This window comes from Rissa tridactyla, chromosome 13 (genome assembly GCF_028500815.1).
Source record: "Rissa tridactyla isolate bRisTri1 chromosome 13, bRisTri1.patW.cur.20221130, whole genome shotgun sequence".
Taxonomy (NCBI): Eukaryota; Metazoa; Chordata; class Aves; order Charadriiformes; family Laridae; genus Rissa; species Rissa tridactyla.
The window spans coordinates 3432145-3446161 of record NC_071478.1 but is presented as its reverse complement, the minus strand read 5'-3'; the positions used below and the strand labels follow the sequence as shown (position 1 = coordinate 3446161).

General features: G+C 54.0%; 1 protein-coding gene across 7 annotated transcripts in view; it reads left to right on the top strand.

Annotated features, from left to right (window-relative positions):
- SGSM1 (small G protein signaling modulator 1) overlaps positions 1-14017 on the top strand; it is a 47885-nt gene that overhangs the window by 14406 nt on the left and 19462 nt on the right. For 3 of the 7 annotated variants that reach the window (XM_054219078.1, XM_054219072.1, XM_054219077.1), the window contains exons 4-12: positions 7080-7242; positions 8051-8203; positions 8766-8833; positions 9390-9535; positions 10035-10166; positions 10739-10863; positions 11852-11914; positions 12850-12917; positions 13376-13539. In XM_054219078.1, coding sequence (XP_054075053.1) covers positions 7080-7242; positions 8051-8203; positions 8766-8833; positions 9390-9535; positions 10035-10166; positions 10739-10863; positions 11852-11914; positions 12850-12917; positions 13376-13539 — 1082 coding nt within the window. The remainder of the gene's footprint in view (positions 1-7079; positions 7243-8050; positions 8204-8765; positions 8834-9389; positions 9536-10034; positions 10167-10738; positions 10864-11851; positions 11915-12849; positions 12918-13375; positions 13540-14017) is intronic. The other 4 variants (XM_054219079.1, XM_054219075.1, XM_054219073.1 and 1 more) reach the window with 3 other exon arrangements.

Genomic DNA, 14017 nt, shown 5'->3' with positions numbered 1-14017 from the left:
GCAGGCCAGCACATCCCTGGGAGGAGCGTTTGGAGCAGCCTGCCAGCTCCCGTGGAGCGGCACGGTTTGTGGCAGCCCAAACTGCGACTGCGATGCGGTAACGCACGGCATGGCTGGTGAGCTCGCTTGGCAGCGGGGCCCAGGCTCCTCGGCAGCTGCTCTGCGCTGGAGAAGGCTCCTGGAGGCTGGAGAAGGCTCCTGGGGGCTTGACCAGCCCACAGAGCCATGCTAATGGCCCAGCACATTGGCTGCCCATCTCTTCTCCGACAAATGAAAACATAATTTTGCCCTTTAATAAGATCAGTGCTGATCGTCAGAGGGGACTTTGCAATCAAGGTGGCAAAATTAGATTTTTTTTCTGTTGTTTTGGCCCTTCTACGCAGCTTTGGTCACCCGTTCAGACTGGAGAATTTAAGTGTCTGCCCCAGGTAAAGCAGCTGCTTCAGCAGCTTCAGTTTTCCAGTCTGCCAGGTGCTGCCAGGGTCAGCATTTGCAAAAGCGGGGAGACCTGGCTGGTGGTCCGGAGGGTGGTTGAATTGGAAACCTAGGCAGAAGCCAATTAGTCTACTGATAGCCGGGCGAGCACCTGGCTGGGTGCTGCATGGATCAGGAAATTTCTCAGCCCCTTGTGGGTGCAGGTGGGCTGGGGCTGGAGCCAGATGGGGGGGCTTCAAAGAAGCAAAGGCACAGCATTAATCAGACGCGTGAGCTGTGGTTTCTGTGCCTCGGCAGCCCTGTCAGTGTCAAGTGTTTACCCACTCACCCAGAGCTCGAGAGCGTGCTTTGGCAAGGCGCCGGGTGCCCTCCATCTGCCTCTGTCTCCTCACTAGCAGCTGTCTGAGAGATGGATACTGGTTTTGGGAGATACCAGTGACCGCTGTGGAAGAAGAGCAAGTCCCATGCTGTCCTCCGGATTGGCAGCGGGCTTGCACCATGGTGGTTTTCCCAGGTGCTGTTGTTTTTGAGTCTGTTTATAGTCTCTTCCCTTGGCAGTGTTAGGTAGAGCAGCAGCCAGCATTGCAGCGGACCCTTCTGACAGACTCCTGCCAGATCCAGTGGTTCTCCCTCCAGGTGATGCTCCTGGGGCCACGTAGATGCAAAAGCTGTTGCTGTTGGTCATGGACAGCACTGGGCAAACGGTGGAGGTAGCTTGCCGAAGGTGGCTCGCAGAGGGCTAGTGATTGTGCCGTGTGTCTCACCCTGTTGTGCTTCCCCACTTGCGTGTGTGAGATGAGGCTCCATCCACTAAAATCGTTGGAACTGCCCTCTGTGGGATGCTCCCTGACTTTTTTAAGTTCCTACACTGGACTCATGATGGAAGTGGTTAGAGTTCCCTCTGCTGCTGACTTCCAGGGCGGGATGTCTTGTCTGGAGCAGATCTCAGGCACCTCCTTGGCCCTTGTTGCCATGCTGTGGTTGAACCCCTGAGACCAGCAGCCTCTGCAAAGCACTTGGATGGCAGAAACAACCTGTATTCCTTTCTGCAGGGCGCAGAGCTGCTGACAGACCTTCCCTGCTTTCTGCAAAGCAGCAGCGTTAAGGGACGGGGGCTGGTTGTGCCCTGCAAATGATATGGCTGAAAGGGCCTAAGGAGAGATTGCTACCAGCTGCTGGGAAAGCTATGTGCGGGTTTTATCTGTGGCTTGCTGTTTGCTGCCACCTCTCCTGCCCAGGTGACAGCCAGCCAGCCCTGCGGTCCCTGCTCGAATCCCAGCATAGCTGCAAGGGGAGGCATTGCTCCTGCGAACTGAGGAGCCTGGGCAAGCGCGGGGTGTCTGCTCGGCATTGCTATGGCCAGGGCTTTGGGATGGGGATGTGGACCTCGCAGGGTCCTTGGCTGAGCGAGTTTCTTGAAAAGGGCAGTGCAGTAAACTCCTCTGTCCTCCTGTGGCTCAGCCCTGGGACTGAAGCTGCCAGGGAACCTCTTTGCTCCGACATCAGGAGCCCTGGCTTCCAGGTAAGGGGGCGGCAGCCTGTGCCCGTTTGGAGCCCGATCTGCCAGCCCTGCCGGCGGCTCTCAGCAGAGATGTTTGCTGAGTTACAGTCAGCTGCGCTTCCAGCGCGCCCAGGCTGGGGCCACGCGGCTGCCGCTGAGCAGACGCTGCAGACAGCTGGCAGGAGGGGAAGCAGCACTCCTCCATTTACAAATAGCTGAAGGGCAGCTTGCTAATTTGGAGTCTGGGAAGAAAATGACAGAAGTGATGACAACTAGCTTTAGAAGAAGTTGCTCCGAGAAGGCTCGTGCAGCACTGTTACCGCTGAGTAAGACTGTAGCATCCACAGACAGGCACAGAAAGGAAAGAGAAGGGAGCTGTGGGGTCTCCTTTTCTGCTTTGGAGAGCAAATAGGCTGCCTTCTTCCTTTACTCCTGGGCCCTCGCACGAAATACATGCAGATGCTTGTTTTGGGCCTGTGTGCCTTTGTACGCTGTCAACCCAATGGCATCGAAAGAGCAGAACAGACTTCAAGGTGTGACTCATTCTCTGCTTTTCTGTGCAGCACGAGGCTTCGCAGCCTGGAATTATTTATAGCCTCCTGCGACACGGAGCTGAGGCATCCAGGCACGAAGGGCTCGTTGGTTCCTTCTGGCTTCTTAATGATGCTGCTGCACTTTCACTGGCTTCTGCTGTCTACACCTTCTGGTCTGTCTGCTGTTGCCCTCTCATTTGAATGGGATGTGCACCTTCCTTGGTGGTGTGGCTCTCCATGAACCGCCTGAGCTTACGAGTAACCTCTTTCCCTGACAAGCAGAGCGTGCGGCAAGGCTGGCTCTGGGTAGGCAGAGCTGCCCTTTTCTCTGGGGAGAGCTGCCTTCCTTGCAGAGCCCTCCTCACCAAGCCCTCCTCATCCTCTGCGTAGCCAGTGTACCGCAAACCCCTTCTGATGAAACCAGTGGTCTGGCAGGAAAGGGCAGCTGCCCTATTTTGCCTGCAAGGGAAGGGTTTGAAGCAGACAAACACGAGTTGGCATCTGTCACGTTCGCGCTGCCCTGGGAGGCTGATGGAGAGCCGGCAGCGGGGCTGGGGGCCTGAGTGAACCAAGGGGTTTGTTGTCCACATCAGTGCTAAGACTGCCTTTATGCTCAACCCCCGAGTGGTTTGATTCGTGCCAGACCACTCTCAGGATCTCAGAAATACCTTCAGTCTTTTGCCAAGAATCAAAACTTCCACCTTACCTGGCTGCAGCTGCGCAGAGCCCCTGCACTGTGTGTCTCTGCTGTAGGTTATATCCTTAGGGATGGGGAGAATCTTTACGCAGTGTCTGTTTGCAGCAGTGACAGTAAGTAAAGTATGAACTGGGCTCAAAAATCATAAGGTTAAAAAAGAACCTACCATTACCCCTGCATTTAACGTGGACAAGGTGCTCTTAGTTTATGTGCTCAAACCTCCGAGCCCTTGGGAGAGCACAGGGAGAGCTTTTCCTGTGGAGACCGCACATTTGCATGTATTTTTGATAGCAGAAGCAGTGTTTTGGAAAGGTTCAGGCTACGACGTTGAGGACGGATGCTGATGATGGCTTTGTCTTGCTGGAGCATGCTGGAAGGCTTTTCACCAGTCTGGATTTTCTCCCATGTGCTGCTCCCTGGCTGGCAGAGGGATGTCCGTGCCCTGGCTGTAAGGTGAGCAAAGCAGTTTGCCGCTCTCCTGCACGAGCGTGAGTGCTCTCGCTCTTCTGCTGGAAATTCGGAGTGGAACTGATGGCACATTGCACTGTGTCCAGCAGCTCCGGTGCCCAGCTGTACCAGGTGAGTGTGGGAGCCCGGCCAGGCTGGTGTTTGCTGCGGAGGCTGAGACCATCTCCGAAAAACTGGAGATGTCTGCTTGAGAACAGGAAAATCCCCAAAAATACAAATTGGAGGAGGGGGTAATGGTGCCTGGCCCAGTTCTGGCAGCAGACACTGGGGCTGAAGCCCAGCTCCATCAGCGTGGTCCCACAGAGACCTCACCCTCGGTTCAGCCTCAATGGAGAGGGGAAACCACCCCATGCTTTGAAGGTGCTGCTGTGATTTGCTCTATGTCAGCATAACCTTACATTCCAAAAACAAAGCTGTGGCTTTTCTGCCTGCAGTTCCATTTCCAGCTGGCTCCTGAACTCACTCGGCTGGGGTCGATGACTGCTGCTCCGCGGCGGGAGGTTAGCAGAAGAGACCTGCCTGAGCTTTCAGGAGATGGCTGCTCCACGGCTGGGTGCTGTAAAATGGGCATGACTGGGTGCAGTCTCAGCCATGTAGGGTTGTTTGTGTCTGTCACTTGTGTTTCAGCCTTGGAGCGCAGAACAAATGATTGCAGGGATGTGGGGTGATTTCAGCGTGTGTGAGGGAGAGGTGAGTCTTCTTGCATTTGGTCCCAAAGCCACGAAGCAGTCTGGTCTTACTTTGCAGCTGCGAATTGTCCTCAGGGACAGGTAGGAAGACTGATTCATGCATGGGCCATGCTATTTGTAGCATGTCTGGGCTTCAGGAGGGTTTGCGCAGGGCTTTAGTTAAAAACCAGGTATCCATCCAGTGGCTCTGAACGGCTGGTTTTGGGCGAGCAGGACTTGGCTGGCCCAAATGTGTTGCTTTTCTGCTGGTAGCAGAGGCTGCGTCTCGCAGCACCCGGGATGCCGCACGCCTGCCCTGCCTGCTCGGCGGTGAACTCGGGCATGGCACGAAGCAGGGCAGAGATAATGAGAGCATCTCTCAGCCCTAGGAGCTGCTGTTGATGGGTCTGCATGAAATGTCTTTTTAAATGTCTCCACAGAGTTGTTCAGCTGTAGGAAAAAATGCCTTTCCAAGCGAGAGGCGAATCAGCATCTGCTGGGCGGCTGCAGGGAAGGCTCAGCGTGGCTGGCTCTGCAGCGTCGGGTTCCTGGGGAAGGAGGGGTGCCGGGGTGCCAGAAACCTTGTTGTCAGACCCGGATCGATAGCCTGCAGAACTGTGGGTCTGTGTAATTTTCCAGCGCTTTGATCAGCCTGTTTAATAAGTCTGTGTTTGACACTAGACATCCATCCTGAGCCCTCCCAGGGGATTCTGGCGAACAGATTGCCGGTGGAGCCTGTGCGTGTCTTTCTGTGGAGTCATCGCCGGCTCCCATCGCCGGCAGAGCCGGCTCCCCGGGCTCCCCGCTCGCTGCGGGACCGGGCAGGGAGCCTGGCAGGAGAGGGCAAGCGGCCGGCGCTTTCTGGGCACTCGCTGTGGTCTGGTGAGTGCCTGAGGCTGCCTTTCGGCAGAGCCCAGTGCAGGGAGTTAGGCAAAGCCTTGCATGAGGACTTCACTGCTGAGTACCAGCTGTGAGGAGCCGCCACCGAGCTGGGAGGATCTCCCAAGCCAGACGGAGCTGCTGGCGTTGACTGTGGTTTATCCCCAGGTTCTCTATTGCCTTTAGGGTTTTTTTTGGAAAATGTTTCGTGTGATCACTGAGATTTTTTTTGTGAAAAAAAAAAAAATAAAAAAATCGCCCCATTTCCTCTGCTGCTTTGGAAATCCTCAGTGTGCCCATCTCTTGCTCACAAGCTTTCTCCTTCTCACTTGGATCATCCCAGCACAGGGGGCCAGGGGGTGAAATCTCCTGTTCCAGCCTTACTCATCCCTCAGCCTGGGCCGGAGGGAAAACTTCAGCGAGTTGTTTGGTTTCCCTACAGTCTTCAAGAAACCTGGGAGGAGAATGTTAGCCTGTTTGTCTGCATTGCAAAGCAATTATCCTACCTGGAGAAGATGCCGTGCGCTTGCTTGTTAGTTATCTCATGTCTGATGAGGACATTTTCCTGAAGGCCAGGTGGGGGTGTTCTCTGCCTTAAAATATATCGTCTGAGGAGTTATACATCCTATCCTTCCATTTAGCCCATTGATTAAAGGTGGTGGCGGGACTGATGAGCACAGTGGAGAGAAAGGAGAGGGACTCGTGCGCTGAGCTTGCAGGGGGACCCCAAGTCTGGTGCGCTGTTGGCAGTGCCCTCCCCAACGACATTGCAAAAACCTGCCCTCTGTCCCAGGCTTGGCTGGGGCTGCTGGCCCCACAGGCAAAACTGGTCCCCTGAAATGGTTTCTGACCCCTTCAGCCAGGGGAGCAGAGGCAGATGCGTCGCTGTGCGGTGCACAGCCACACTTAGCTTCAAGCTGTTAAACCACAGATAAACCGTTTACTCCCACAGGCTTAACCTGAGTGACTCCGTGTGCGCGGGCTCTTGGCACCTCCTGATCCATGCAATTACTGCCACACCATGAGCTGGTGGCTCCTCTGCTGGGAAAATCACCGCTCTGGTAACAGCGATCCTGCTGGTGCGGACCTGGAATCAGGGTGCAACCTCTGTGCATGCTGAGATTTCCCAGCTTTAGCATAGATTTGTTTGCATTCAGCGTATCGCGGAGCGGAGTCGGATACTGGCATTTTCAGAACACAGGGCTGCAAGGCACAGTGGTCCAAGTCCTTTCTCCCTCTCTGCTTTATGAATGAACAAAACACTCTGAGAAATCCTAATCCAGACTGCTAGCTTGGCACGTCAGCGCAGACTGCTCGCTGTTGGCGGCACAGAGATACCACCTCTGTGGTCCGAAAGCTGCACGTTCCCATTTCATCACCAGTCTAGTAAGGTCTCTGTAGGCTGTTGGTTCGTCAGAGAAGTGAGTCCAAGACAAGTTAGGCTGCCTGACTATCTCAGGTGATTTCAGGAAGACGCTGGATCTACTTTAACAGGCACAAGTTAACTCTCCGTTGAAGTACGTACATCTTTGCGCAACCCTGGTTCATGTTTACTTCCATCAAGCTAGCCCTTTTGTCCAGATTAGCCAAACTTCTAATAGACATCACCAACCTCAATTTTTCTGTTTTGCAAAACTGAAATTGTGCCTCTGTATAGTCAGCAGAACTGATGACTCTGCGGGCAGAAAAGCTGTACCACTGTCTGCTGCTTTGGGTCAGAAGACATCTGGGTTCCCTAATCTCCTGTCTGCTCAGGCAGGAATAGAGCATGGCACTGGTTTCCTCTTGGGAGACGTTTCTGCTGTGGAGCAAGGTCATGGACACGGCAGGAGACTGGCTGTTGTGACGTGGGCTCCGAGTTCTCCTGCCGCTTCACTAACGACTGTGCTCTGTTGCAGCTGCTGTGGAAGCCTGTGTCTTGTACGGCTTGAAGCGGAGGGCGGCAGGATTCCTACGCAGCAACAAGATAGCAGCTCTGTTTATGAAGGTGGGCAAGAGCTTTCCTCTGGCAGAAGAGCTTTGCAAGAAGGTGCAAGACCTGGAGCAGCTCATTGAGAATGCGTAAGGCACCAGCATTGCTGTTATCCCACAGGTCGCTTGCGTTTCGCTGTGGTTGTGTAGTTTGGGTATGGCTGTGGACCTCAATGTCCCACTTGAGCCTCTGCAGGTGGAATTGCTCTTTCAGTGAAGCAGAGTCCTGTCTTGGGCTTTTGATATCTTTGAACTGGTTGGTTTTTTTAGGAGCCTGTGAGTTACAGTTGTGGTTTAAGCTAGGATGGGCAAGGTCTTACTTCCTTTGCTCCTTGTCTCATGCTTAGGAACAGCTAAGCATGTTTGCTCCTGAGCTGTCACAGTTTACGGACCAGTGCACTAAGCCAACTGGAACCAAATTTGGTCTGCCTCGACGTGCAGGGCTTGAACCTGCAGTAATTCAGCTTCTGCTTGAGCGTGGCTTACTCATCCTTGGACAGGAACCAGGGAGATGGATGGTGCAGCCACCTGGGGGCAGGAATCTTTATGTTGCACTTTGCCTGTGAACTGCTGTCCTCAGGCACCGCTGGAAAAGGTGTGTGGGTTGGAGGACTCTGCTGAGACACAGGCTTGTTGCAGGGTGCGTTTACAGTGGGAAACCTATTTACTGAAGCCAGTTTTCAAATACAGATGTGGGCCTTCTGGCCTAGGGGTGGAATAGATGAAGGGAGCAGTCTCCAGAGCCCTGTCCCCGCACGGTTCCCTGGGCATGCCCCAGCCACCGCAGTCAGCACTGCTGAAACCCCGGCCTCGTGCCCCACAAGGTGCTGTGAGTGCCCTGCGCTCCCGCAGCGCTCACTGATGAGATGTTGTTGTCTTTTGCCTTCTACGTCTAAAGGCGAAATCAAGTCCAGAGCATCCCGGAGAACGTGCGCAAGATGCCGAAGCTGCCCAACCTGTCTCCTCAAGCCATCAAGCACCTCTGGATCCGCACAGCCCTCTTTGAGAAGGTCTTGGATAAAATCGTGCATTACTTGGTAGAAAACAGCAGGTGAGTGCTGGCACAGGCCAACCATTTGCGCCTCCAAACTCAATACCAGCATCTGCCCCTTCCGATGGTCCTGGAGGCTTTGCTGGCTGAGCTGTGTCCAGGTGGGCCAGAGAAGTCCCTGGGTGGGACAGGCTGGTTGTGTTGCTCCGTGTCCAGCATGGGGACTCTGAGCGATTCCCTGCTGCTGGTGGCCACTGTACACTCCCTAAAATAAAGACAGGCCATCCTTGCTCTGCTGACAGCTGGGTGTTGGGGACCGCATCGTCCTTGTCTTCTGAAAACTGTGTGCTGTGGTGTCCTGTCCTGGGGACGCATCACCTCCAGTCTTCGGGATGTTTTGCTAGGAGATGGTGATGCTTGCAGTGTGCTGCAGGAGGGCATCTGTTCCCCAGGAATTTCACAGCTAGCAGAAACAGTCTGTTAAGGGCTCCTTGCCCTCTCACCATCAAGGAGTGATACAGAAAGAGACGGGCATTACAATGATTTAAAACTACTGTCTGTCATTTTGCAGTCCTGGGGGGCTGAAACGCTACAGCATTCTGCTCTCTTTTGTTTCTTCTAGTAAGTACTATGAGAAAGAAGCTCTCCTGATGGATCCTGTGGATGGGCCAATTCTTGCATCTTTATTGGGTAACGCTTTCCTCTTGCCTTACTTCGATCGCTTGCTTTCCAGACCTCTGCTCCCAGTTCTGTGATCTGGGATGTGAAATGCAAAGGTTTTCTAGTAAGAGCTTCAGAAAACTTAATAGCCCCGGACAGGTAGCCCCGAGGAGTGCTTATAAAGACCCCACAATGCCCAGCTGCTGAGCAGTGAATAGAGGTGGAGGGTGTCAAGGCTGAGCTTGGGGTTTCCTTTTCTTGCACAGGCTTCAGTGATATCGATGGGCATGAACCAGGGCTGAGGCCGGGCTCTGGGAAGCAGCGTGGTGCTGCAGCGCAGGGCTCGGCACGCACACCGCCAGGCAGGCAGGGGGTTACTGCTCAGTGCCAGGGCTGGCTGACCCCTCCGAATTCTTCCCCGCTGTTACACAGTGCAGCAGCAACGTGCGCTAAGCCTGCTGCTTGTTGCCTGCTGTCCCACCAGCCCTGCTCTGAGACGCTGGGCTCCGGGGATCTGAGCAGAGACCACAGTCTTCGGAACAACACCGGTGACTTCCTCATGTTTGCGATTTTCATCTCTGTGCAGTGGGGCCCTGTGCGCTGGAGTACACGAAGATGAAGACGGCTGACCACTTCTGGACAGACCCCTCGGCTGACGAGCTGGTTCAGAGGCACCGGATCCACAGCTCCCACTGTCGCCAGGACTCGCCCACCAAGCGCCCAGCGCTCTGCGTGAGTCGGGGGCGGCCAGGCTGGGAGGGACAGCCCTTGGCAGTGCTTCTCCTGGGGTGCACAGGCAGCACTTGAGGTTCCATCTGCTTCAAAAGGGCTGTGAAACCCTCTGATGAGAGAGTGTAGAAAAGTGCAGTTACTTGAAGTCTTCAAGCCAGAAGTGCCGGGAACGTGGGCCGTGGAGACTGCAGGCGTGCTGGACCAAGGCAGCACTGCATCGTGGGGTTTCCCCCCTTGGGGAACAGCATGTGTGATCGAAAGGCACAGGCAGCTGAAGTCTGCTCTGTTTATTGCAAACAAAGCGCACTCCTGGGGCTTCTCTAAGTACAGAATCAAGCTTGGCCAGAGCCAGGAATCCTCTTAGAGGATACAAAGGGAGGATTTCTAGTAAGGTCTTTCTTAAGTGTATAAGCGAGGAGGGAATGAGGTTTCAGGAGAAGCTTTTTGAAAGCAAGAGGCGTCTGTGCTGACCTCACGTTTGTAGGTGGATCTCTTCCAGATTCAGAAAAGGCATTCGAGTGGCAGTATGGATGACCGGCCGTCGCTGTCTGCCAGGGACTACGTGGAGTCGCTGCACCAGAATTCCCGAGCCACGCTCCTCTACGGCAAGAACAACGTCCTGGTGCAGCCAGTAAGTACCTGCTGGGACATCTGGGTTTTGCAATACTGCTCTGCTCCCCGCCAGGTAATTCGATCCCAAGTTGCTCTTTGGTGGAGAAAAGCACAGGCTCATTTCGACTCTGGGAAGGCAGTGACTGGGCTGTTTGCTGAGGTCCTGATGATGGATCCTCCCAATTGAATGGAAGACTTCTCTGTCCGAGTAGAAATAGGCTCCTTTCCTGACCAGAGGCCACAAAATGCTTCCTCCTGTCCCTTCATGCTTATTGTAGTCAATTAAATGAAGTGCAAACTGCTTAAGTGGAGTTCTTAAGTTTGCCTCAGCTGGGCAGCTGCTCTCAGCCCTTTTCCAAGCTGGTGAGGTGTCCTGTTGTCTCTGCTGGCAGGTTTTGCAGGGCCACTGGGGGTTTCTCACTGTTGGTGAGTGGATGGGCTCGGGGGCAGCAGGTAGGGCTGTGCTACGGTCCAGGACCATGCTCCAGGGCATGGCTCAGCTTCACGTAGCCTGAGGTGGTGCTTCATGCTTCTGGCGTCTTCCAGCCTGCTCTCACCGGCTCACGCTCTCCCTGTGTTTCTCTTCTCAAGCGAGACGACATGGAGGCAATCCCGGGATATCTGTCCCTTCACCAGACTGCCGACATCATGGCGCTGAAATGGACTCCCAACCAGCTGATGAACGGCTCCGTGGGGGATCTGGACTATGAGAAGAGGTGACTGTCTCCGAGTGCACCCTGACGTGGGGCAGAGGGGAGGCAAATGTTCCCCGGGTTCGGAGTTTGGATCTGGTGTCCAAGGCCATCAGTGAGTTTTCCCACTGACTGCAGAGCAAAGCAGTCATCCTTGAGTCTGTAAGAGGAGAGGGGAGAGGGAAGAGGCCTGAGGTGGGCTGCAGGAGGTGGGGGCAGGTGCTGTAGTGTTGCTGGGAAGTGTTCAGCCAGGGAACTGGAGGGTGCTTGTTCTGAAAGACGCAGCGTGGTTTCATTTGTTGCCCTCGGGGATTTCCTCAGGAGAATGCCCTCTCTACACACGAGGCAGTGCTTTCAGGTTTATTGTGGTTATTTTAATCCGGGGAACTGCGGAGCTCATCAACAGGTGAAGAGTATCTGCAGAGAGGGGGGACGTGAGCAGTTCCCATGTAATCACACCTTGGTAAAAGAGCGTGTGTCGTTTTGTAGTGCTGTTTCAGTGCAGTATGCTGCTGATCCTCTGTGGGGGTATTCAAAGTCCCTTGGATTTGACGGAATCCCTGGAGCTTATTTCTCCAGGGGGCCTGGAGTCTGCTTAGTTTGCTCGGGTGTATTGCTGTGCCCTTTTGCCTGGGATTGCCTTTCGGGCTGCTGGCATTTCTGTTGAGAGCCGCCGTCATTTTAACGAACTACAGAATCATGCCAGGTCCCAATTTGCCTGAAAAATGAAACAAAGAAAAAAAATAAATCCCTTTCCACCAGCAAACACTTCAGGAAAGCTGGAATGTTTAGGACACCATTCTTTGACGTGGGGTAAAGGTCGTCTTCAGCAAAACTTGTTCTCAGTTTTGTTTCTTATCAATTGTAGTTTTTTGGGTTTTGTTTATCTGTGTTCTTTTCATCTCCCCTTTGTTCTTGGCCCCTGGGCCGTTCCATTATGCCTGGTACCCTCCCCCTAAAATGCTATTTTCATCTCTACACTACTTTTCTGAGTTCTTGACTTGGGCATCAGCCTAAGCTCTAAAACTTCCCAGTGTCAAGACGTGACCAAGGAAGAGAGGAGTCAGATGACAAAGTAAGTATGAATCTACAAGGAATGACTCTTACACACCCCTTCCCATCCTTAACTGTCTTTATGAGCCTTTATTTTAAGCACTATTTTTGTAAAGTGACAGATAATGCTGCTCAGAATCTGGAAATTGCTTTGTTGCAAAGCAGTAGGATGTTATTAAACGCTGACACCCTCACAGAGCTCTTGCTAGGCTCTCCACAGAAATGAAACCTTGCGTGACGCCACATGTCTCCTGGCGAGATCCCCATCCCCGGCGTCCTCCTGGCGTCTCTGCCCCTCTGCCCTGCCTGATGACCAGCAGCTCCCCAGCATTTTCTCCATTTGCTCAGTCACCTTGAGGTGCCTGTGCTCAGCGAACGCAGCTCTCCAGCAGAAGCAGCTGGGACCAAATCTATTTTCAGCTTTGAAAAAAATCCATAAATTGCAAGGGTTTATTTTCCCCTCCCTTGACAGGAGCTCAGCAAAGCAGCAGCCCAGGCTCGGACTGCACTGCGCGTTCCCTTGGGGCTCCGGGGCTGCTCCTACCAGCTTCCTGGGGTTCTCCCAGCACCGCAGCAGGGCGAGGAGTCCTTTCCAGGGTGCCCGGAGGAGAGAGCTCAGCTCTGCAGGGCTCCACATCCCTCCCTGCAATTTCTAGGATCTGTGGGCACGTTGTCTATGTCTGGGAATGACGTGAGGGTGGAGAAACAGCCCAGGGCAGGTGGGACTGGACTTGCCCTGATGGAGCTGTAGTAGCAGGCACAGTAACTGGTTTGAGAGGGATGTTGTCACTTACTCGGGCTGGCTTCGTGGCAGTTGCACTGCTGCTGGGACCTCATCCTTTTTGTAGCTTCCTCTGGCACCAGGATAGCTGGAGGCAGGATCTGGAGCTGATGTGAACAGAAGCAGAACCTCTTGCGTCCCTGAAGCTCATGGCTTTCTCTCTTTCTCTGTTCCAGCGTGTACTGGGACTATGCCATGACTATTCGCCTGGAGGAGATAGTCTATTTGCACTGTCACCAGCAAGGTAAGACCAGGGTGGGGGGCTGCTGGAGGGTGTTATCACCCTGGCGTTTGCTGCATTAGATCTTTGTGGAGTCCCTGTGTGGGGATGTTTCGATTCAGCCCCAGGGCAGATGTCCAGAGCTCTGCGTGGTCACTACTATGTAAATGCTTCTAGGAAAACCTTTAAACCAGCTCCTGGCTGTGGTGCCTGGCTGGGCAGTGCTCCCTACGGAGCAATGCTCTGTGGTTTTCCAGGGTGCTATCTCCCAGGCAGGCCTTCTCCAGGGCCCCAGACTTGTAATGGACTTAGGGAAGAATCCAAACAACTTCTTCCCTAAGTAATGGACTTAGGGAAGAATCCAATCTGCACACCAGAAAGACAATTCCCTGAACTTTCTTGCCTGCCCTCCACATTTTTGACTGGTAATGTTTCCCTCATTCATGTGTCTGTCTTCTCTCTGCTGTCACTGTTGCTAATAGTAGACAGCGGTGGAACGGTTGTTTTGGTGAGCCAGGATGGGATTCAGAGGCCCCCGCTGCGCTTCCCCAGAGGAGGGCACTTACTGCAGTTCCTGTCCTGCCTGGAGAACGGCCTCCTGCCCCACGGGCAGCTGGATCCACCCCTCTGGTCGCAGCGGGGAAAGGTAGGTGCCCTGAAACTGGGCTTGTTCCTGAGCCCATGGCACTGCAGGTTCTTGCTGGAGTGTCTCAGAGCAGCGTTGATGGGGAGGATGCTCTGCTCGGTGTCAGTGGCTGCTGCATTTTAAACTACCCACCTCCCGAAACCATGAAGGAAGGTGGGCTTGAAATACAGCAATTTGATTTAGTTCATGTCCTTCACCAGCTAAACAGACCATTCTGGGCAAGTCAGAAGGGATGTGGTATGGGGGTGCTGGCCATGAGGCATGGTGGGTTTGGTTCTCACGGACCTGGCCGTGCTGCATTGATAATACATACCCTGCTCACAAACAGGGTTATATATTCACTGCGTAACTGAAAGATTAATCCAAAGGCTTCCAAAGGGAAGCTGCAAATGTCGCCCGGGCTGACAAAGCCCGTGCTCTTGTTGGGCAGGAGTTTGGCAAGCAGGGCAGCCACCATGCTGGCCAGTGTGGTGGGGTG